Here is a 25124-nt window from a genome sequence, read left to right as displayed (position 1 = left end):
CAACTCAATGGAATGCACTTCCCTGCAATGCGAGAATACCCCTAGCCTCTTTTCCTTTAAATGCTCCCAAAGGACATTTTTGTTCAGGGAAACCTACCACTCAACTGCGCAACAAATGCATTCCATTTACCCAATATATGCCTTCATCTCACTCTGTATTAACATCATTCTAATCCTTGCAGTACCCACCTGCTGTTTCTCACCCTCATCACATGGCCCCTGGGGGTCCTAATTTGCAGAGGGTAGACTGTCTGGGCTGTCAGAAAGTCCCCCCAGTGAAGAAGACTTTATCTGTAGCTCTGTATCTGCTCCACTTCTATGTGAGTCTCTTTACTGGCTCTCTATCCAGAGCAGAATTAAATTCAAGATTTCCACTCTGATCTACAAAGCCCTTACTAAAGTCTCTCTCCACTACCTGTCCCCCTGTAATCCACAAATATACTCCATTGCACACTTTAAGATCTAACACAACCTTGCTTCTTCTGTTCCTAGGCTACACTGCTGAAACAACTCAATGGAATGCACTTCCCTGCAATGCGAGAATTCCCCTAGCCTCTTTTCCTTTAAATGCTCCCAAAGGACATTTTTGTTCAGGGAAACCAACCACTCAACTGCGCAACAAATGCATTCCATTTACCCAATATATGCCTTCATCTCACTCTGTATTAACATCATTCTAATCCTTGCAGTACCCACCTGCTGTTTCTCACCCTCATCACATGGCCCCTGGGGGTCCTAATTTGCAGAGGGTAGACTGTCTGGGCTGTCAGACAGTCCCCCCAGTGAAGAAGACTTTATCTGTAGCTCTGTATCTGCTGCACTTCTATGTGAGTCTCTTTACTGGCTCTCTATGCAGAGCAGAATTAAATTCAAGATTTCCACTCTGATCTACAAAGCCCTTACTAAAGACTCTCTCCACTACCTGTCCCCCTGTAATCCACAAATATACTCCATTGCACACTTTAAGATCTAACACAACCTTGCTTCTTCTGTTCCTAGGCTACACTGCTGAAACAACTCAATGGAATGCACTTCCCTGCAATGCGAGAATTCCCCTAGTCTCTTTTCCTTTAAATGCTCCCAAAGGACATTTTTGTTCAGGGAAACCTACCACTCGTCTGCGCAACAAATGCATTCCATTTACCCAATATATGCGCTCATCTCACTCTGTATTAACATCATTCTAATCCTTGCAGTACCCACCTGCTGTTTCTCAACCTCATCTATCTACACTATAAGTTCCCACTTATAGGGCCCTCATCTCCTCCTGTATTAGTTTGTCAAATGTTGTACGGTCTCTTAGTTGTATTGTATTGTGATTTCTTATTTGTACCAATTGACACCATGGACACCACTGCAGAATGTGATGGTGTTTTGAACATAAAGTATAATAATGAATAATAATAAAAAGCATACCCATACTAATCTGTGCCTGACCTTTCATATTCAGTCAGGAGTGACTACCAGGCTGCTAGATGAGTTGGTGGTCATTCCTTCTTAAAAGATCCCTCTTTGGAAAACTGACAATGCTATATGTATATAGTGGTGAATCTTAGAGCCAAATTGCTTGCGCTACCAACTTTATAGTATAACCAATATTTTGCTATGCATGGGTTTGAGTACTAAGAGGCATTCTTCTTGATAAACCTCACTAGCCAGGAGATTTGGGTTAGAGCAGGTGCTCCTCACTACAAGAACTTCCTCTGACCAGATCCGTCATTCATGGGGTTAGAGACTAGAAGGCTAATCTCCATCCTTGTATAATTAGGGTTCCCAGGACCTTTGTCCTTTTTCTTGCAGGTCACAGACTGATGGGTGGGAGAAAGAGTAGATGGCTTTGATTTACCCCAGCTCATTAGTAATAAGCCATGCATAAGATATGGGAATGGTGTTTACACATACTCTTTGATTATAATCATAAACTGTGGGTAATCTCTTTTCCACAATCAAAACACTGAGCATATTGTGACAGGTGATGATGCATATACATGACTGTGTTTCAGTTTATCTAAAGTCATTGAGAACCCCAATCCAATTAAATGCAGGCAGAGCAAGTGTTTATATCTGTTTCGGAAATGGTTAAATAGTCTGAAGTTGGAAATTGGGAGTAAAATATTTGCTTTTATCATGAAACCAGCGTTACCTCTTTAAATATTAAAGCCTATATTGTGAATACAGATAACTGCTTAACAATGCTGTGTAATTATTTAAATATAACCTCTTATATTTACAGCAGAAAAATTAATTATTTATGCAGCCTACACCCATTAGACATGTGTAATTTATTATCACAGTGTTCTATAGAAGCCAATCCGTTATGTATTTATGAAAAAATATATATTTTATTTCCATTAATTTAAATGTATATTTTACAAACATAATTTTATTTACATCCTGGAAAACATATATATCCATTCAAATCAGAGACACAATATGTTGAAATGTATTGCACGGTCAATGATAAACACACACAAAAAAAAAGCCACTAGGTAAATTATTTACATGTGTTGAATATTTTATGTTGGTATTTTGGCAAACATTAATATGTTCTCTTTTAAGTACCTTATTTATGCAAATTATTTTTTCTACCTTAGGCTCACTGGGAAGGCCTCACAGGAAGGATAACGTTCAACAAAACCAATGGCTTACGGACTGATTTTGATTTAGACGTGATCAGTCTCAAGGAAGAAGGTCTTGAAAAGGTGCTTCAAATGTTCAGGCTATGGATTGAAAGATTTACATCAAATATTGAAGAGCAGTCTAAAGGGATTTGCTTTTGATGTTGCAGCGGTTATAGTTTTCTTCAACATGAGATATTAAATTGATTTAACCTATTAGCAATACAATAAACTACTGATTAACATACCCAGGCGAGCTTTACAGATTTTATACAAGTAAACTGTACAATGCTAATTGGAATGAAATGTATTCCCTCTATATAGCTTATGAAAAAATTAAGTACAATTTATTTAAGTAATTTTCTATTCTTATCCATTAATTACAAGTTAGAAAAAAAAATAATTACAGCAACTTTAGAAACATTTTTTCTTATTATATAATAAAATGTAAAATAATATAGTATCATGTTAGTTCTAGTCTAGTTATAGTGAAGTCAGTGAAGGGGTTTGAAAAAGGGACCCAACGCTGTAATAATAAATAGTAATTAAAACTAAGTACATTCCACAGAAAGCTTTTAGGGTATTTATACATAATTAATGTAACAATTAAAGCATTGTTAATTTAAACACATGCATAATGTGCACATGTATAATATATAATGTATACAGTGATAGATTATAAATGTGCACATTGAAAGCTACTAATTCTAATTGACATGTACATGTTAAATGCATGATGAGGGTGTGTCAATACAATTTAACCCCTTAAGGACACATGACATGTGTGACATGTCATGATTCCCTTTTATTCCAGAAGTTTGGTCCTTAAGGGGTTAATCACTAGTCACACAGGCTGCATTGCTAATTAACACGTTTAGGACTAATGATACTCTAGGCTGTGTTACCTTTACAGGGGAAGACGTATCCATGGAAAAACAGGTGCACTTCTTGGGAAAGCTGGTGAACAAGCAAAAATCATTACGGAAACCAATATAATGTATCAACCCATTTAGCACTTTGCAGTCAGATACCTGTTGGAGTGTGAGATTCATTTTAGGTTGATTGTGAGATCATACGTAAATCATACGTGTTTAGTTTGGTTCTTGATTCAGAGTACCATTCCTGTTACAAAAAAAGGGGAATGAAAAGTAGAAGAAGGTGGTGTTTTGGGGGGGATGTGGTCAAATAAACAGCCCACTTCCTCATGATGGATATGTGGTTTGCCCTATTGTGTGGGCTGGATCTCCTGTCCAATCAAGAGGTAACAAAAAAAGACACTTGACGCTTAGAGACTCTGTGACTTTATTCACAGATCAAGAAGGAGAAAGAAGGATAAGCAATAAAACAACTATACTTCCAATAAGGATACTTCTAGACATTCTGCCTAAGGGAGACAGACCAGCAGTTATCCTGTCTGTTTATTCTTGCTGTGCCTGTCTTGGAGTTACATCAGATGGAAGGCAAAGGGTTGAGGGTACTGTATCACAACAATGTAGAAAAGTTTTGGATCACTTTGAGTGCCTCCCAGACGGCAGACTTGTAAAGTGCAACATGACAAGTAAGGAAGTGAGTAAAGAGTGAGGGAAGGGTCATATCATGTGTGTCAGTATTAAGCAAAATTTGCAGTTACCACAAGTTTGTATTACCGAGGGAAGAAACAGAACAAGAAAATAATAGAGCAGACAGTGGGTTTACTGGTGCTCTATCTGATTCTGCAAACTCACCACTAGTGCTGTTTCCTCCACTATTATAGACAGAGCAGGAAGATGGTGCAGCTGGAACAGGAGTGATTTAAATGAACACAAACACATTTAGTGAACAATTGAGGACCTACTCACCAGTTGCACCATTTGATTTTTTTGAAAAATCCTTTTTTGAATTAAATGATTCAAGAGAACAGCTTTTTTTTCCTTTTTTTAAAACTGACACTGACGCTACAGACTGAATGTGTAGGAAAGCTTTGTTCTTGTCAGAGTAGAGTTGGTGAGTGGGTGGTCCATTGCCCACTGACTTTCCATTTCAATTTTGGATAAATCCTTTATTTTCAACTTAAAATTACAATTAGTTACAATTAATTGTTATAATTGTTTTCTTGCTTTATATTTTGAATGCAGATATATAATACTCTAATTTCATCAACTGAAATTCGGCATTGCAAAAATAGCTGATATTGTGTAGTCATTAGGCCAGGCAATATTGTAGCTGTTTTTGCATGCCAGGACAGTCATAGTCCTCTTTAGTCCTGTCGGTCTGGCTGTCAAACAGCAACATGAACTACATTCTGCCAACCCATTTTTTTTTCTTCTGCCAAAATGTTTTGGAAGAACCAAAACTTTTCACCCTGCACAAATCTAGTAATTTGAGTTTTGCTTTGTGTTGTTAAGATATGTCTATTGAGCATACTAATGCAAATATAAAAAAGGGGAAACATCTAATGAAAATCTGGAAGAAAATGTACAATAATCAAAGACTTATAAGCGCTCATATTATGTTGCCTTAGTAAATAAAAGCAAGTGTTTGAATATTAGGGTCACAGGTTCAGTTCCCAGCTGGGTCATTATAACAATGTATCTTTCTGAGGTCAATAAAATAAACATAAATGATCGATAATAGTTGAATTCCATTATCACCTAAGGATTTATTTATGTAGTAAAGCACACAGTAAATGCTTTGAATGGCTTTTAGGGAAAAAAAGTATAAATGGGTTATATTATTATTATTATTATAAATAGCATGTGACATTTAAATGAACACTTGGTGTTAACAAATACAAATGTATATCACAGTAAAATAAATGTAAATAGTACAGTAAACACAGCAGAGGGATTTTGAAAAAAATACAGAAAAACTTCATGAACACAAAAAGGTTATAAGATTTAGGAAAAAAGGAACCTTCTAACAGCAACTTTAAATATAGGAGAATGGACTTAGTAGAATGCCAGTTTTGCCTGTGACACCTTACACACCTTCTTGCCAACTTTGTGCCTGAATTGCTCTTACATACATACTACTATGTATAAACATAGTGGTGAAACTAAAATAGAGAGGGGCCCATGCAAGAATTTTTTTGGGCCCCTCTATCGCAAGGATGGACAAAAACGTTGATTCCCATCTGTTGTACAACTCCCACAATACTTTGTCAGCTGGGGATCTACCAATTTACCTCATTGTTGGACTGTAACCATTCTTTTGTATGGAGTTTGTGTGTGTGACTGTATGTGTGTATTTTTGTGCAGTGTTTTATGTACTTTTGCTATTTGAAAGCAGTAATTTACTTGTGTGTAGTGGTTGGTTTTTAATGTAGGGGTGAGTGAATGTAGTGTTGATCTTTGAAGGCAGGGGTGTATTTGCATGCACTGTTGGAGCTTGGAGGCTGAAATGTATATTCATATACATATACACTGCCACATACACACTGATACACACACATATACAGACATACGCTGACACACTTGGATACACAGACACACATGCAGATAAACAAACACACACAAACTGACACATATGCAGGTACAAACACTGTCTCACATACAGACATGCAGATACACACTGACACACATGCAAATACACAGACACACAAAAAATACACAAACACACACTAATACACAAACACACACTAACACACATACAGATATACAGACACAAATACACATACACACAGATAGATATACACACACAATGGCACACATGCAGATACAGACACACACATACACACAATGGCACTCATACAGATACACAGGTACATAGAGAACATGTACAGCTACATACATACAGCAGTTATAGCTCCGCCACTGTATAAGCATAATGATTTCAATGTTCCTATCTGTTTCCCTTTCGGGATATAGTTGCAAAAAGAACCACCTTCTATCACTATGAATTTTGTTTTGGAATGTGTAGTGAATGAATTATACAGGGGTTTTAAAAGAAGAAACTGGGTGATAGAAAAAAAAATATTTGAAGGACCATTGTCAGTCATTAAATAAATCAAAATAGTAAATAATTATTTAGAACAAATTTAAAAAAAATTCAAATATTTGCAAACTGCAAATATTTTAAATCAAATGCTAGCGGCAGCTCAGCTTCAATAAAATGTACCTTATATGTGTATCTAAGAACAGAGAAATATATGTACATCACCAAAATATTTACGACGCATTGTTATAGTTACGTTATCGCTGAACAAGAGTATAATAGTACTTCAAGCCTATATAAAATATATTGATGTATACACAGAATGTGATTAATTCACCTGTAGTACCAGCCTGTCATTCTTCCTTTGCTAATGGTGTCTGAAATTATTACTTCCAATTGCAACTGGGAATTGTTTGTTGAATGTAACAATTATAATGAAATTAATAGTTTTCAGCAGCTATTTGCAAGATAGCATGTCAAATCAGTTCAGAATCAAAAGGAAATAAAAGCTAGTAATCCGCTACTAATATGATTAGTCTGCAGTAAAAAACAAAACAAAAAAACACACACATATATATATATTTACATATAAATATGTGCAAGAAGCAAGCAATAATGTAAATACACAGGCATAAAGAAAGAAATTAAACATATTTTAAATATACAAAAATTGTCAAAGATTTACAGCATTGGTCCTTGATCCTTTTGTACTTGCTAGCAAAATGAAACACAATCTACTCCTAGTTTGATATTTAACAAAAAGTTGCAGATCCATTCAGAATTTGTCTTTTAAAAAGTGATCAATTCCTTTGACTGAATGACGAACACAATCTGTTTGCAACCAGACATTGTGTGAAACAAACTGAAGAAGGCAAGAGTTTAACACAGGGGTGCCCAAAAGGTAGATCCTCAGATGTTTTAACCCTACAGCTTCCATGGTGCGTTGCTATTCTAAAAAACATTCTAAAGGCATGCACGGCATCATGGGAGTTGTAGTTCTACAACATCTGGGGATCTACATTTTGGGCACCCCTGGTTTAAAACGTGCTACACTATATGAAGACATTTCATGGTTTACCTCATATCGAAAGAGATTTATGGAGGAAAAACTGTTTTTGCATGGGGTGTTAATTTCAAAATATTATAGGCACCAAAACAATTTAGCTTAATGAAGCAGTTTTGGAGTATAGATCATGCAGCTGCAGTTTCACTGTTCAATTCTTTGCCATTTAGGAGTTAAATCGCTTTTTTTTTTATTTCAATGCAGCTCTAGCCACAACTCCCCAGATTACCTTTCTTTTGTATCTCCTGATCTTTATATTGAAATGTAATCACACACACAAGGCTTATGCAGGGTCTATAAGGCTATTAACAGAGCAGGGTATAGAAAACTCTAAATTAAACAAACTGTGCAAAAAGGACGTTTAACCATTAGATTGTTCTTTACATTACGTGTTTGTACAAACCACATGCAAGGAGGTGTGACTAGAGCTGTATAAACAAAGTGCTTTAACTCAATACTGGCAGAAACTGGCAGATAATTGAGCAGTGAGACTGCAGGGACATGATCTACACATCAAAACTGCAAAAGTGACAGTCACTTTCCACTGCTCCATAAGAACATTAAGGAAGAATATAGTAAGGAATTACACAATTATAGCTAATATATATGACTCACTGTTCCCTAAAATGAATCCAGCAGAACAGGTTGGCTACTGAAAGCCCACTACCATGATTTGGGTAAAATTTATATCAAGAAGAACTAGACGAGACGCCTAAACCAACTGTTGAAGCAGTGTTATATTTCTACTGAGGACCTAACATTATCCTGAATACGGAATCAACCAAGGGAATATTTCAGTATTAAAATGGGACTAAGGACAAAACCTGAAAACAGGTCACTATCTCCCAGCTGAGAAGTGAGCAGGCTTAATCTGTTACTACCTTGAGGGTGTGCAAACTAAAATAAGGTTACAACCACAATGCTCCCTGTGGATGTCATGGTATATATCTCCACGCAACAAAATAGTACATAGATGTTTGCAGGTGATTACCTGTATATTCTATGCTAGGTCACTCACACAACAGAACATAGTAAAAGTGAGATTATATTTGCTGTTAAATGCAATTAAAATTAGACTATAAATGGGTAAATATAGTATATTTAGCATATATAAATAAATATAAATAGTAATTTTAATATACATTTGCTGTATAACAGAAAACCTATCAAGGTGGTATTTTATGGAATATGGTACTTGTGCTATTCATTAGGATAGAGCTGAATAAATTATATAAAAATAAAAAACATAGCTACAGATGGATAAGACAATATAAACTGCAATTGCTTACCTTAAATAATAAAGTAAAATAAAAGGTGTAATGTAAAAATTTAAAAAGGTGACCATTGATATGTATTAGAATATTTTCATTAAAACATTAACACAGCTATAATTTAAATAGAGATACGTGTATGCGTGTGTGTTTTGTATTAAAAAGACAGTTCTGTTTTGTTTTTTTAAATCGGTGTATAACCATCAACAAAATATGATAGAACTAGTGGGATATAATCCATTAACGCATGCTCTTATCTTTTTTTTTTTTTGACAGATTGGAACCTGGGACCCTGCTAGCGGTTTAAACATGACAGAAAGCCAAAAAGAAAAACCAGCTAACATAACAGATTCCTTATCTAATAGATCATTGATAGTCACAACACTTTTGGTAAGTTTTAAACTCCCGGGTTGCCAGGGTTGACAATATTTGTACAAATGACAAGCAAAGTAATTAAATATAATTTTCATATTTATTTCACTAATGAGATAACAAAGTTGCATAATGCATCTGTACATGTCTTAGTGCTACAGACATTTTCCTGGCAGGGTGGGATCTGGGTACCATGAGCTGCATAGTATTTGGTTAAAGAAACACTCCACTGCCCAAATACAAATACAAATTAAAAAAAAAAAAAATACTGTTTAGCAGATACACTGCAAAATGAAAACTTGCATGAGTTTAATTGTGCATTTTTTCATTGTAGTTATATCCAAAACAGTTTGCAAAAACTGAAGATCTCTTGTCTGCTGCCTTTGCAAGCCCTCCTCTTCTAACCCCACACAGACTTTCTGTGGCTGTCCAATCACAGACTTCCCAATGCAGCTTAATGAGAAGTCTTTGTAAGGCCGATTCTCTAGGCAATTGCTGCATCTTGAGTTCAGTGCAAACTAGCTAACCAAACCAGGAAGCTACAGGATCTGTTGTCTGCTTGAAAACCTTGTGGTGTAACCAGGTTAATTTATAAAAGTGCAAATTTCTATTGAGATCTGCACTTTTTCCAAAATGAAAAAAAAGAGAACACACTCTTCACACATACAGCTTTTCAGCAAACTAAAGTGATTTAGGTGTCTGGAGTGTCCCTTTAATAATAACATCTATAAACCAGAAAATACTTGAACATCTCTAAGTCACTTCTCAATTCTTCTTTGCTAAAGCACATCCTAACAAACATTTTATATTTTTTTTCAGTTGCGATTACTAATGCTATTATAATGTGCTATTATAATGTGGTATGGTTTTACAATCTTTTAATGGGCATTACACAATCTATTCAATGGTTGCTAAAATCTGCAAAATAGGATACGCGTCTCTGTGGAACAAAACATGTGGGGTGTTAATCTTCTGTTAATTATCTTCTGTCGAATTTAATTAAATTCTTTACAAGTACAGAAATGTAGTGGAAAAAAGTTTCTCGACACAGAAACTGTGCCAGTGGGTGGGCAGCTCAGGACAAATTATTAGAAGCAATATGACTTTTATGCAACATTCTGAACCTGTACAAATGTATGGATTTTCTAGTGAGGCAGGACGTTAGCAACTAATAACATAAGCCTTTAAAATAAGCCTGTAAATAATAAACGGAATAAAAGTTCTTTATAAGCCCTAATTAGAGCTTTCACATAAAAGTAGTAAGTGTGTCATCTTATGTTACATAATATTTACAAATGTAACCTTACTAAACTAAACCTGTGTCTAACCTCTGTTCGTGCTCTCACCTCTAATGCTCGTATCCAAGACTTCTCTTTGGCTGCACCGTTCCTGTGGAACTCTCTTCCCTTTTCTGTTAGACGCTCACCCAGTCTCCACTCCTTCAAAAAATCTTTAAAAAAAAAACTAACTTTTTCACAAAAGCATATCAAACTGTTAATGGCTCAAAAAAGAAAACACAATAAGTCTTCACTGAATACAATTCTACCAATTTACTTCCCTAATATTTCCCTTACCTTTTGTGTCACTTTACCCCACTCCCTCTAGCATGTAAGTTCATTGAGCAGGGCTTTCAACCCCTCTGTTTCTGTGTGTCAAACTTGTTTGGTTACAATTAAATGTATGTTAGTCCACCCATTGTAAAGCACTACGGAATTTGTTGGCGCTATATAAATATAATAATTATAAAAGAACAAAAATAGAAGGAATGTGTTTATTTTAACCATGTGCTGTAATCCTGGGATTTAAAAATGTCAATAGATTGTTATATGAAATTTGTTAAGATAGACAACTCAGAGTAAAAGCTATGATATTATTAAAATAACACTGTTATGCTGGTATTCCCCCCCCCCTTTTTTTTTTTTTTAAAGACAATCCTGTCAAGGTACCATAAACTTTTCCTCTGTTTATTTTAAATACCTTTTATAAAAAAAAAATATTCTGGAAAAAAATTGAAAGAAAGAAATGCATGTGTACATAATTAGGGAGCCATTTACTAAACAAATACACATTTTCATGCAAACACATAATCAAAGACACACACACACATAATGACAGACATTTACACATATAATTACAGACATACATAAACGCTCATACATAACCACAGATACATACACACACACACAACCACATACATACGCACAAATAACCACAGACATACACAAACAAGCACACACATCATTACAAACATACACACACACAATTACAGGCATACATGCACATAATCACAGATTCAAACATAAAATCAGAGACACACATATGTAAACACAGATACACACACACACCTAACCACAGACATACACACAGATTCACATACAGGACCACAGACTTACATACATATAATCAATGGCATACACACACACACACACACACACACACAATTAAAGACATGCATACAGATAATTAGAAATATAAGCACACACTCAAAGACAGATTCATATACACACACACATTTTTTTTTATTAAGGGCCACCCAGCCTACCTTTCACTGGAAGGGTGGAGTGGATCCTCTTGCTGGTGCTGGTAGGGTTATTGGGATCACTGTGCTCTCCCTGCACAGCTCCCATGTGCGCCCTCTAATGATGTGAATGCCTTGATCACATTATACCCCTGCTGCTGGTACACTACAGGGCATACATGGGAGCTGTGCAAGAAGAGCATAGTAAATGAAGAATTCCCTCTTCACCCCTACTCTTCCAATGGACCTAAAAAGGATACAATTAAGCAGAGTAGACAAAGAGTATACATGGAGAATTGAAAGACTTATTTGTAAACAGGTTTTTCTCCAAGTCAATATACTTGCAATTCTGCTAGCACAATGTATAGAAAGAATCTTAATAAGAATCATAATTTCTAAATAGTTCTAAAGAGCATGTCCAGTACCCTTTAAGAATATTGTCGAGATTGCTGTTTCAGATTACTGTAAGAAACATAGATGACCATTTGCAGGATTACCGTTAGATAATATACAAAATATAAAATAACTGCAGCTAGTTAATTTAAAACCAAATATTTAAAACTAGTAATCAGATTACTTATTAATGTATACTGTGTAGAGAAAGTAGGTCAACAACTGTAGGAGGATTAAAAATAGTAATAAACCAACACGTTTAGATCAGAGCCGAAAATCTAAAGCCAGTTACACTACTTAGCAAAATTCTTTTTAAACATTTTATATTCTTTACCCTGGCAGGAAGAACCTTATGTGATGTTTAAGAAATCTGATAAGCCACTTTATGGGAATGAGAGATTTGAAGGATATTGTATTGATCTGCTTATGAAGTTATCTCACATTCTGGGATTTAAGTACGAGATCCGACTGGTGGAAGATGGAAAATATGGGGCAAAGGAAGATTCCACGCAGCAATGGAATGGGATGGTTCGTGAACTTATGGACCATGTAAGTTTACTGCGTATCTTAAAACTAGAATCACCATAACCACTACAACGTATCGTAACAGTTACGATGGAGAAAAAGAAAATATTATATGCATGTATGGCCTGAATTATGAAACAGATTTTGTTTAAAACCATAACTTTTTGTTGTAATTGTACAGACTTCAATTGCATTTGCTGAAATTCGTGTTTTCTTTATCTTTATAAGTATTAAATTAGCTAAGTGAAATGTATTTTAAAAATATTGAGATTCCCTGTACAACTGTTATTATCGCAGTAATTTAAAAGCCTTAGGTGCACAATTCTAATGGTGCCCCACGCCACCTGTATAGAACCAAAAACGAACATATTAATTATGGCACTTCACCAATCCCATGAAGAGGATGTTTAACACACCAATAATGCTCCATATTGAGTATACAAGGCAGAAAAATATAAAGGGATTGGTTTTACTTCTTTCACATGGAAACAAAGTAGCATCTGTGCTAAATATTTTCAAATTAATAATACTCAATAAAAAGTAAAATGTATTAAGCCATCTGCCAGAGGACTAACATTCCATAAAACAAGCCATGATTTTGATATATATGGTAAATCTAACCTAATTTTAGTATTCTGCTAAGTGTGCTCATTGGATTTGCAGAGTGTGAAAGGGCAATGTCTATCTTTGATTTTGTTGTTCTTTACCAAAGTTTGGCAGTCTAAGGTATATGCCCCAAAAGATTTACACTTCAGCTATAGAAGTTACGATGCCAATACCAATTATGTTGATGTATAATTTAGAATTATGATAAGGCAATTTAGATGCAGGATAATATAATGGATTAAAATATTTCCTAAAACTTTAATCAGCATCAGTAATTATGGATGTTAAAGGGGCAATCTAGAAACCATGACCTCTACAGTCCACTGTAGATGGTATTGTGCCATGAGTCCCCTGTCACTGTCTCAGTAAGTAGTCAAACCATTGGGTGTCTCTGGCTAGGCCTATTTTTGATGTAGTACATAAGTTCCACTTCTACATCTGTGATATCAATTATGCCGTGACAAGGGTTCCCCAGGATAAAACGTTGGGTGTGTGTCTCTTGGTTCCTGTCCCTAACCACATTATTGAGGTAAAACTTAGTACAGGCTGCTTAGCTTGCTTATATATTTTCTTCGTATACAGTACTAATACAGACCATTTTTTATTTTTTTTATACATATCATGAACTTTTGCCTTGCATCTGCATGATGAACATGTTGTTTCTGAGAATTATGATTACATTATTGAGACATGCATTGATTAATGATTGATTATGAATATATAGTTATTTGCTCTTTTTAATTTAGGATTCTACACTAGTATAATTATATATGTAAAATAGTAAATGCCATTTTGGCATAACTTATACTCTTCATTAAAATATTTTTACGTCAGACTCTAAAAAATTAAGGAGAAAATGTGATAACTTTCCAAATTTAACAAGGTATTTGTCAAATATTTTGCAAGCATGAACAACGCATAACATATATGGCTGTGGTATTGAAATGCCTTAGTAAATAAAGCACTCATAGCAAGGCAAACCATAAAAAAAGCAAAAATGTAATGACACCCAACCTGCAAATTAAAGAAATTAAAAGTGTACGTATCAATAATAGAACACTTTTCCCCCAACTATTTAGCTTTGTAGGCCTTCCACCTTTAATGGTTAAATTAATAGTTTTACTTAACTTTAGTCACCGGCTGAGATAACCATTACAGAAGTTTCCAGCCAATCCAATAGTTTCCCATAAGCATTGGGGGCTAGTGTGCATGCCTGGCAATCTCCATGTTGCACCAATTGGCTCAACACATCACTATGTGGAGCATTTGTAATGCTTTTTTCAAGATGCTTTTAATTCAATGATTAGTAGATTATCACCATTAGCATGTGAGGTATTGCAAATGTTATATTTATCTATTGACTTTTGGGTTATTATAGAAACTAAGTTCTGATTTATTACAGTAGAAGTAGCAGTCCTTCTAACAAGGTTTTTATGACGAACAACTGCCATAGAGTTGAGATTAAAAGATATCTATTGCTGGAAAACTGCACTTATTTAGAGATAGAATTAGATAAATTAGTGTGTGTCCAAATTCGAGAGGTGCATTGATTAGTGGTCTGCAAAATATCATTGGTGAGGAATGGCTGGAATTATTTAGCCCATATAACCGAAGATCTATTGACATTATAGTGACAGTTTACAAATATGTAAGGATCACATAATGAGAATAGACACAATTTATCCACTTGGGGACTATTAAGAGATAATGAACTAAAGATGCAGCAAAGGATATAGAAGATAACCTTGTAAAGACATTGTACTGAAGTAAAAGAAGAGAAAAAAAAGTGTATTTACAATATTTATGGGTCACAGAGACTAGCAAGCTTTAGTAAATGTAAACATAAAATACAATATAAAAATGTTATACATTAATATTTTATAGACACACGCACATAAACTGGTTAAGGGACAATGGCCATTCAAAAAAATCTTATTTAGCATAATAAACCTGTCATCAAATTTTGAAAAGAGAACATTTTTTTTTAAAGGGAGTATATGTAAAAAAAAAAAAAAAACTCATCTTTATCTAGTAAATGACAGGATCCTTCAGCCATACATACACCTTGTAAAAAACAAGGGGTATAGGCGCTCACTTTATTATAATGCAGGCTGCAGTATACAATGCAAGGATTCCAAAAATCCTTGTGTGATGAATAAACTAAAATAAAGTGTCGCGTATAATGCGCCTTAAAATTCATACATACATAAACCTTCAGGGAAATGCAGTAAACCTCAGGGGGAAAAAAAGAAGACACATAATAGTGCAATACAATATGATACAGTTTAAATGATATAGGTAGTCACTTTAATAAAACCACTCACATATATTAGAGCTAATTAGAGCTTTGCTGTATAGCGCATGGACGGTACAATCCCTGTCTAAGGATGTATGGTGGTTGAAGTGTTGTTGGTCCTCCAGGTGCCAATGCATACACCTTGGGTTAGACAGAGTTAAATGACAGTACATATACTTATATACTATATATTACTGGCAGACAATAACCTTGCTGTAAAAAGTGTCATATTGACTTAATAAGTGATAATTTGCAAAACAGTTCCCATTGAATCTCCATTACTACCATAATCATGTATGCACAAATTTGGTATGTTTCCATAACCCATAATTGTATATACAAAATTTTGACAACTACAAGTAAAATGTGTTTATTGCAGATGGTGCCCTTTTTGGTTTAAGGCAATAAGCTCGCACTACCATTATAGCGCCAGCTTTAAGGGGCCATCCTGCAACTACCTCGGCTAGCAGGCCGATCTAAAGTTCTTCCTAACTGGTCTTGTGCTTATTTGCAATAGGGAGGGAGCTGATGGTTTGCACATCTAGCTGGTGCTGATCAATGCCGATGATACCTAGCAGTCAGAGACCAGAACGGAGCATTTACAGTGGTCTGTACCTACAAGAGCTGCAGACCAGAATCTCAGCCCACCAGGGCCCAGACTTGGACAAATCATTGGCCAACATATTTAAAAGTAGAGCAGCCTAATAGGTGGGACCAAAGAAAGGGAATGTTTGTCATCATCAATGACAAGCACATTCCAACAAAATTTGTATGTCAGGTAGATGCTACTTAAGAGAATCCTACGTGCAGAGCCTTGCTAAAATACTCTTGGATGGAGAAATTACCTTTTGTTTTTTTGTGTAGCTCAAGCTAATTTGAACACACTTGTGCTGTATTTACTGTCTGTTTCTGGTGTGCCTGTAAGTTGAATACCAGAGGACAAAAGTGATACAGGGCTGGTAAAGAGTGTTAGGAGTGCTGTGTGGAGGGTTACCTGTGGTGTTGTATGTGTATGAAAGCTGCCTGTGGGATTGCATGTATGTAAAGGGAATTATTTGTGGTGTAGTGTTTATGTAAAGGGGCCAGTGTGTGGTGTACTATGTGTGACTAAGAATCTGTAGTCTGTGTGCGTGCATATATAGAGACTGTAGAGATTTTATGTGTACCTAGAGGAGGTAGTACAGTGTCAGAGTATTGCAGTAGTAATCTATGGCAATAATCTATAAAGCACCATATAAAACAAAGTAATTTACAAGAATGTTCAGTAGACAAGTAGATCAGTTGCAGAGTACAGTATCAATGTTTTCTTATCTGAAAAACATAAAAAAGTGGTGCTTATTTAACCCCTTAAGGACTGGACTTTTTTTGCGATGTTGTACATTTGCGACCGGGCATCTTTTTACACTTTTGTGGTGTTTGTGTTTAGCTGTAATTTTCCGCTCTCTCATTTACTGTTCCTATACAAATTATATATTGTTTTTTTCAGGACAAAAGGGGCTTTCTTTACATACCATTATTTATATAATCTCATGTAATTACATTTTTAAAAAATGAAAAAATATGATGAAAAATTGAAAAAAATACATGTTTTTTGACTTTTATGTGAAAAATCTTTTATTCATCTACAAAAGCGAATGAAAAAAAACTGCTAAATAGATTCAAAATGTTGTCCTGAGTTTAAAAATACCCAGTGTTTACATGCTTTTTGCTATTTTTTTGCATGTTATAGGGCTATAAGTACAAGTAGGATATTGCGGTTTCAAAACATACATTTTTAAAATGTATCAATAGTGACATTGTAACACTATTATCTGTCATAAATCGCTGAATAACACCCCACATGTACATATTTTTTTTAAAGTAGACAACCCAGGGTATTCAATATGGGGTATGTCCTGACTTTTTTAGTAGCCACTTAGTCGCAAACACTGGCCAAAGTTAGCGTTCATATTTGTTTGTGTGTGAAAAAAGTAAAAAACTAAATTGAACGCTAATTTTGGCCAGTGTTTGTGACCAAGTGGTTACTAAAAAAGACTGAACATACCCCATTTGCAATACCTTGGGTTGTCTTCTTTCGCAAATGGTATGCCATCATGGGGGTAATTCTTATTCCTGGGCTACCATACGCTCTCAAAGGCAACGTAACCAACCTGGCCATTTTCAATGTAAAAATATTTGACCCATATATTTGACCCTGTAACTTTCAAAAACGCTATAAAACCTGTACATGGGGGGTACTGTTATACTCAGGAGACTTTGCTGAACACAAATATTAGTGTTTCAAAACTGGAAAATGTATCACAACAATTATATCATCAGTAAACGTGCTGTTTATGTGTGAAAAATGCAAAAAAAGTCACTTTCACTGACAATATCATCACTGTGATATGTTTTACTGTTTTGAATCACTAATATTTGTGTTCAGCAAAGTCTCCCGAGTAAAACAGTACCCCCCATGTACAGGTTTTAGGGTGTCGTAGAACGTTACAGGGTAAAATACAGTGCTAGCAAATTAAATTCTCTAGACTTTCGGCCTGGGTTGGCAGGCAGGTCCCTTAAATTGCAATCAATAAAATAACTTAATTATGTAAAAATATTACATAAATACGCACGTAGAATTTAAATATATGTGCATATTTATATATTTGAAGTCTACGTGTATATTTATATAATTATTTATGTCATTTTGTATATGGACATATGAATAGTTCGTATTCTTTTTATTTATTTATATATACATAGATATATATACAATTTCATTCTAAGTGTATTTTGATATAAATATATATATATTAATATCAAAATACAGTTAGAATAACATTTCGTATAGATATATAATTTTTTTTTAATTTTTATTATTATTTTTAATTTTTTTAATTTAATTTAAATTATTTATTATTCGTATTTTATAATAATATATATATATACAATATATATATAGTTATTATATATATATTATATACACGTGTGTAAATTAATTATAAGTGTATTTTTATATTAATATATGTACATATTAATATAAAAATACACTTAGCATGACATTAAAAAAATGATATATAGACATATATTATATAGGTATAATATATGTCTATATATCATATATATACACATATATAATAATATATTTTTTTTATTAACTTTCACTTTAAATTTTTTTATGATTTTACAGTTGCAGGGAGACTGCCTGTCAGCACAGACAGTCCCCCTGCAGGCAGAGACTAGGACACCTATTGTGACCATGTGGTCGCCCTGTTGGGCGATCACATGGCCCCAGGGGTCCTAATCCGCCATGGGGAGACTGTCTGGGCTGCAGGCAGTCTCCCCACAACGGGAGCAACGCCGATCGCCGCCGGGGGAACGACGGCGATCGGGTAAGTACATTTTAAATTTAGGACGGTTCAGGACCGTCGTCGGTCGGCAAGGGAAAAATGCCGATGACGGTCCTGAACCGTCTTGCGTCCTTAAGGGGTTAAAAGCTGCTATTCACTGTTTAGTAAACAAATATTTGCTCAACCTATGTTTCTTAATCTGTACCATCTAGATTTAAAGTATTTCAAATAAATGTGTTTTTCCTATGGGGAACTGCTAAATTAAAATCTATGCTGAAATGTACTCCTAATTATAGTTTTTCATTTAACAGGTTTGTTTGTAAGAAAAAAAAAAAGATTATTGTAATTCTGCAGGCATACTGATTTTGTATAGTACGTTTAATAATGTTCTGTAATATTTTAGTTAAATCTAGTTGAAAATAGCTCTACCCAATGTATAATACATAACTTTAGTGTTACCGAATATGAATTTAAGTATAAAGTCTTACACTACTTACTATTTCTAACCAGCAATTGTGTTTTTGAATGTCTCCGCAATGGAAGAAAGACATTTCATATCGCAGAGCATAACCAGTTTGATTAAACAGTATTTAAATTATAATATAGAACCATTTTAGAAACGTTCAATGCATACATGTATTTGATGTAGGGAATACTGTAGTATTAATTTATCATGTTTGTTAAAAAGTTACACGTACATACTATAAAGACTCTTGTCCGTGATCTTTTATTAACTTACATTTAAAGACAAGTTGCTACAAAAATGACATTGTAGGTGTTCATTATTTTTAATGTAATATCTTTTATTTATTTTTTCCTAATAAAACTTCTTGATGACAGTTCAATGAGCATCAATCAGCATCAAGATGGCTCTCATGGTACTAATTTTGTGATGTCTAAGGACATTTTTTTTTTTTTTTAAAGCCAGCTGAAATCATTACATTTCTCCTTATATTCTTATGTTAAAGGATAACATGACTATAAGCATATTTAAGCACTGGTTTCCTACCAACTTAACACAAAGTAACATTGTCATGGATAGAGCCTTAGAATTAGTTATTTTTACAATAATAAATATTCGATTCAACTTTAATTTTATCATGTAGAAATATTGATAATGAAATAATTTCTATTGGAAATACAATAGGAATTTATTTTTACGTATCCACTAATATCTACTTCATGCAAACATATGCCGTGGTAAATCCAGAAGGGTGATTTAAAGTTATTCAACCTTACTATCTTTTCGAATTCATCAGAACTGATGTTCTTAAAAAAAAATGTCAATTTCTAGGCATAAAATATATTTCTGGCCTTGAATCCATTGACATTGTATACTGTTAGCAAGCCCGCACTGGCAGTCGAGCAACCAGAGTAAATGCTTAGTAAGCCTCGATGGCCATATGCCAAGGTCAACAATGGATATCAAATGATCTCCACTGTCAGCTCATGCAGGACTGATGCTAACCAAGCACCAACCTGTTTGGTTGAGGAGTAGATCAAATATATCTCTCACCAGCCTGTTTTTGTCCCAGCTTAGCCCTGACTGCTACTCTAGACCAGATTTCCCATTAGACAGAGTTGGCACCTGCCTACAGGCACTAATCCTGTGCAACATTTATAATGTGCCTTTTTGGAGATTAAATGAGCTGATTGGAGATCCAAGTACCAGGAACCATGACCAGGGTTCTCAGTGGTCCATTCAGACTCATCTGCTTGATAACAGAGCTGTAGGAACAGTTATGAAGGGCATACATCTCAAAGCTGTCCTTGCTCCTACATAGTTTGTTTGTGAGGCTGGACAGGATGTGGAAGGAATAATTTCCTATCTGCCCACTAACAGCCTGTCACACAGGTTGTCCCCTGCAGTAGGAGCATGGGGACAGCAATGAGTGACACACATTGTATAACAGCTCTAGTTCTATCACTCACATGAGGCTGACTGGACTGCAGAAAACATTGGAGGATGAGTACATTGCAAATAACCCTTCAAACTTCACATTTCCTAGACAGCCCTTTACCTAACCCTAAATTTAACCTGTCCCAAAACCTAAACAAACTATTTCCTTGGTCTCACATTTAAGCACCTAAAGCCTAAACCTGAAAACCCCTCCGTCTTAAAGGGTTATCTCCTCTTAAAAACTAAACAAAGATTGTACCCATGCACTAAATTTGACCTTAAGCCTTAACACCCCATATCCCACAACTATAACCTCTTTCCAAGTTTTTAATCATCTTAAAAACTAAACACCCTATGTAAGCTAACTCTGATAATAAATGAACACTGTAGGGTCAGGAACAAACAGATGTATTCCTGATCCCATAGTGTTAAAAACACAATCTACCCCCCTTGCCCCTCTAACTAAAGTAAAATCTTATTTTTATTGCAGTTTGCTGCTGGCTCTGCCAGTAGTCCGCCTGCTTGGCTGACATCATTAGAAGTGTTATTCGAAGCCAATCACAATGCTTTCCAATAGGAAAGCATTGGATTGGCTGAGCTTGTCAAGTAGGCAGATCACGGGCAGAGCCAGAACAAGCCAAACACATCCCTGGCCAATCAGCATCTGCTCATAATGTTGCATTATATCAATCTATATGAGGAAAGGCCATTGTCTCCATGCAGAGGGTGGAGGCACTGAATATCAGTGCTGCACACTATGCGGCAGTGCCCCAGGAATCACCTCTAGTAGCAATCTCAGGAGTGACCAGTTGAGGTATCCATAGGATGTAATGTAAACACTGCATGAAAATACAATGTTTACTGCAAAAAGACGTAAGAGAATGATAATACTCACAGAACAAATACAATAAGCTGTAGTTGTTCTGGTGACTATATTGTCCATTTAAGCACACTATAACCTTAAAGGGAAACTCTAAGCACCAAAAAAAAAAACTTTAGTTTAATGAAGCAGTTTGAATGTATGCCCCTGAGGTTTCCCTTATTCTTTAAGGTTTAACTCCTCTTAAAAACTAAACAAAGATTGGAGCCATGTACTAAATTTAACCCTAATAAAACTGAACACCATATGTAAACTAATTCTGATAATAGCCCCTCTCTAACCTTAAAGGGAAACTCTAAGCACCAAAAAAGTTCAGCTTAATAAAGTAGTTGTAATGTATGCCTCTTAGGTTTCACTGCATTTCAGGAGATATATATATATATATATATATACTTTTTTTTCTGTGCATTGAGCTCTACTTAACAACTCCCCTGGCTGTGAGGTGCACAGCCTGCATGGAAAAATTATTTCATTTTTAATCAGATGTGACAGAAGAGTGTCGTTACCTTATAATTTTTGTAACACCTTCTCTGTAAATTGAACTTTAATCACACACAATAGGCTACAAGAGGCACCAGCAGGCTAATAACAGAACAGGAGATAAATAATTCTAAATTAAACACACTGTGCAATAAAGGAATTTTAAACATTAGATCCCTCTTTACAGGAAATATATAAAGAGACTGTGAAGATCACATGCAGGGGAGGTGTGACTAGCATGCTTAGACAAAGTGAAGTTTCATTTACATTTTTCTACCATTGCCTATGTAAATCTGGCCCTACTGTTAATAACACTATTTTCTAGAACTATTTCCAAAGGGTTACATATTTTTACTTACATTTACTGCTTTCCTCAACATATGTTACAAATATCTATATTAATATATTTATTGTAAAAATATGTATAGCTATCACACAAGAAAAGTGTAAAATAGCATGTGCAGGGATTAAAGAGCAAAAATAGCAAAAACATAAGTGCATACATTTCAATTTCCTGCATTCGTCTATGAGTAAGGAACCTGTTTGTATTTCAGGGATTACAGTTTCCTAAAAATGCTTCCAGAAAGAAAAGAAAGAAAAGAAAGAAAAAAATAATGCCTGTATATGGGCAAAACAACACACATAATGGCTCTTAATTAATGACTCTTAAAATAATTTCCCTATCAAGTCCTTATGTTAGCTTAGGTTAGGTTAAGATTAATCTTGTTACCTTCATCTATACTCCAGCACCCCCAACATCCATAGAAAATGTCTCAAATCTGAGTTTTATTCATTATTTTTGCATTTCACAAATGGATATAAAAGACCTTCCATAAATAAACAGTATTCTGGAGCTTACATAGCAACAGTGGTGTACTAAGGAGGGATGCGGGGGTGGTGGTCCAGACCGGGTGCCACTAGATAGGGGGGTGCAATGACCCTGGTCCAGGGCTGGCCTTAGGGGTGTGCGTCATGAAGCAGAGGGTGCCATGCAGCCTACACAGCTCACATATTGCCAGGTGAAAGGAGTGCAGGGGGGGAGCTAGAGCATGTATAAGGGTGGAGGACTTCATTCATCTCTACCCGGGTCTATAAAAAAAAAATAGCGATGCGGCAAGGATGGAGCTTACCGAGCGGTGAGGGCGGAGCTTATCGAGAGGCAGAGCTAAAATGGCAGTGAAGGCAGGGTTAAAGTCTATTAGAAGCCCCTGGTAACTGCTGCACAGGAAATGGCAAGCAGGAAGGAGTCCCTGCTTCCCCACCAACTTGACTACAGAAACTGCACTGCCTCCACTACCCCCTTCCAGCCATAATGAAAAGAGGTAATTGTCTGTGTGCCTTTGTGTCTGTGTGCCTGTCTGTCTGACTGTGTGCTTGCCTGTCTGACTGTGTCCCTGTCTGTCTGCCTGTCCGTCTGTGTTCCTGACTGTCTACCTGCCTGACTGTCTGTCTGCATGACTGTCTGCCTGCCTGCCTGTTTTACTGCATGACTTCCTGCCTGTGTATGTGTGTGGCTGTCTGCCTGTGTGTGACTGTCTGCCTGTGTGTGACTATAACTGTGTGTGTGACTGTCTGCCTGTACCTGTTTGTGACTGTGCCTTTTACTGAGTGTGTGTGTGCCTGTCTGCCTGTTCTTGTGTGTGAGTGTCTGCCTGTTACTTAGTGCATGTGACTGTATGCCTGTAACTGTGTGTGTGTGACTGTCTGCCTGTAACTGAGTGTGTGTGACTGTCTGCCTGTAACTGCATGTGTGTGTGTGACTGTGTGCCTGTAACTGTGTCTGTGACTGTCTGCCTGTAACTCTGTGTGGGGGGGTGCAGGGATTTTGTAGAAGGGGGCAGCGGTTTTGTATTGGGACAGGGGTCTTGTGTAATGGGGGCTGAGCAGGGGATTTGTGGAACGGGAATGCAGGGGTTTTGTAGAAGGGTGGCAGGACAGGGGTTTTGTAGGAAAGGGACAGGGCAGGGGTTTTGTAGAAGGGGGCTGACAGGGGTTTTACAAAGTTTCCAAATTTGTGCAATAGATTTTAAAAAAAAGAAAACATTTTTAAAATGTTGCAGGTGTTTTTTAATTTTTTTTGAAGGGGGGGTGCCAAACACAGGTGCCAAATGCTCTAGGTGCGCCCCTGCAAAGCAATGAAATTACCACAGTGATTAAAAGTAGACTTTGGAATTCATTTTTGGAAGATTTGCAATTTGGAAAAAAATTGGGTATTTTATACATTAATCCAAATTCAGATGGCACAATGGAAAAAAGAACTAATGACTTAATCTCACGAAATTAAGATCTTTGTCCGACTTGTTTATTAGTTCATTCATGTAAATTCTTAAAAGTGGTACCCTTATGTGGGATTATTGCAATCCCACATAGAGGTAGAATTTCTATTTCGAGTAATCTAAAATGTTGATCTTTCAGTTTATTAGTAAATAGCTCCCTAATTTGGTATCCCTATGTGAGATTGCCATTTTGTAAGGCATATTAGGGTATCAAATTAGAGTAGTTTTCTAAACTACTAAAAGATTTGCCAGTGATTGCGACATTCCATTTGTAAGAGTGAAAGATTTAAACAAAAAATATTGGACAAATTTCCTCTGAAACAAATAGATTAATAGACAAAACTTGTTTTAGATGAAATAAAAATTTTTTTGTCTGAATTAATTTTGGTAAAACAAAAATTTCCACCGTGTACATCTCTACTAGAAAGCAACCAGTGGAAGACGTTTTCCTGTGCTGAACGACTTTTCTCAGTATTCCTCTCAATATATGACCCAGGTTGAAACTATTTTTTAAATTTATTTTAAAAGATGCACATTCACATAAATATAAATAAATATGTTGTAGCTTGAAAACTGTATTTAATAAAGGGTGTTTCTTTTCTACCTTTAAAATATCTATATCAAGCATGTCAAACTCAAAGGCTAACATGGACCAAATTAACAAGGTTTAAGTTTATGTGGGTCG

The 25124-nt window shown here is 35.6% G+C and overlaps 1 protein-coding gene across 2 annotated transcripts in view; it reads left to right on the top strand.

The window, feature by feature from the left end:
- The window catches only part of GRIK2 (glutamate ionotropic receptor kainate type subunit 2), a 622789-nt gene that overhangs the window by 406746 nt on the left and 190919 nt on the right, over positions 1-25124 (top strand). For both annotated transcript variants that reach the window (XM_063443553.1, XM_063443554.1), the window contains 3 exons: positions 2595-2702; positions 9141-9254; positions 12490-12696. In XM_063443553.1, the coding sequence (XP_063299623.1) occupies positions 2595-2702; positions 9141-9254; positions 12490-12696 (429 nt within the window). The remainder of the gene's footprint in view (positions 1-2594; positions 2703-9140; positions 9255-12489; positions 12697-25124) is intronic.

The sequence above is a fragment of the Pelobates fuscus genome, chromosome 2 (genome assembly GCF_036172605.1).
Source record: "Pelobates fuscus isolate aPelFus1 chromosome 2, aPelFus1.pri, whole genome shotgun sequence".
NCBI lineage: Eukaryota > Metazoa > Chordata > Amphibia > Anura > Pelobatidae > Pelobates > Pelobates fuscus.
The sequence above is the reverse complement of the archived record's forward strand: the minus strand, read 5'-3'. Positions and strand labels throughout refer to the sequence as shown.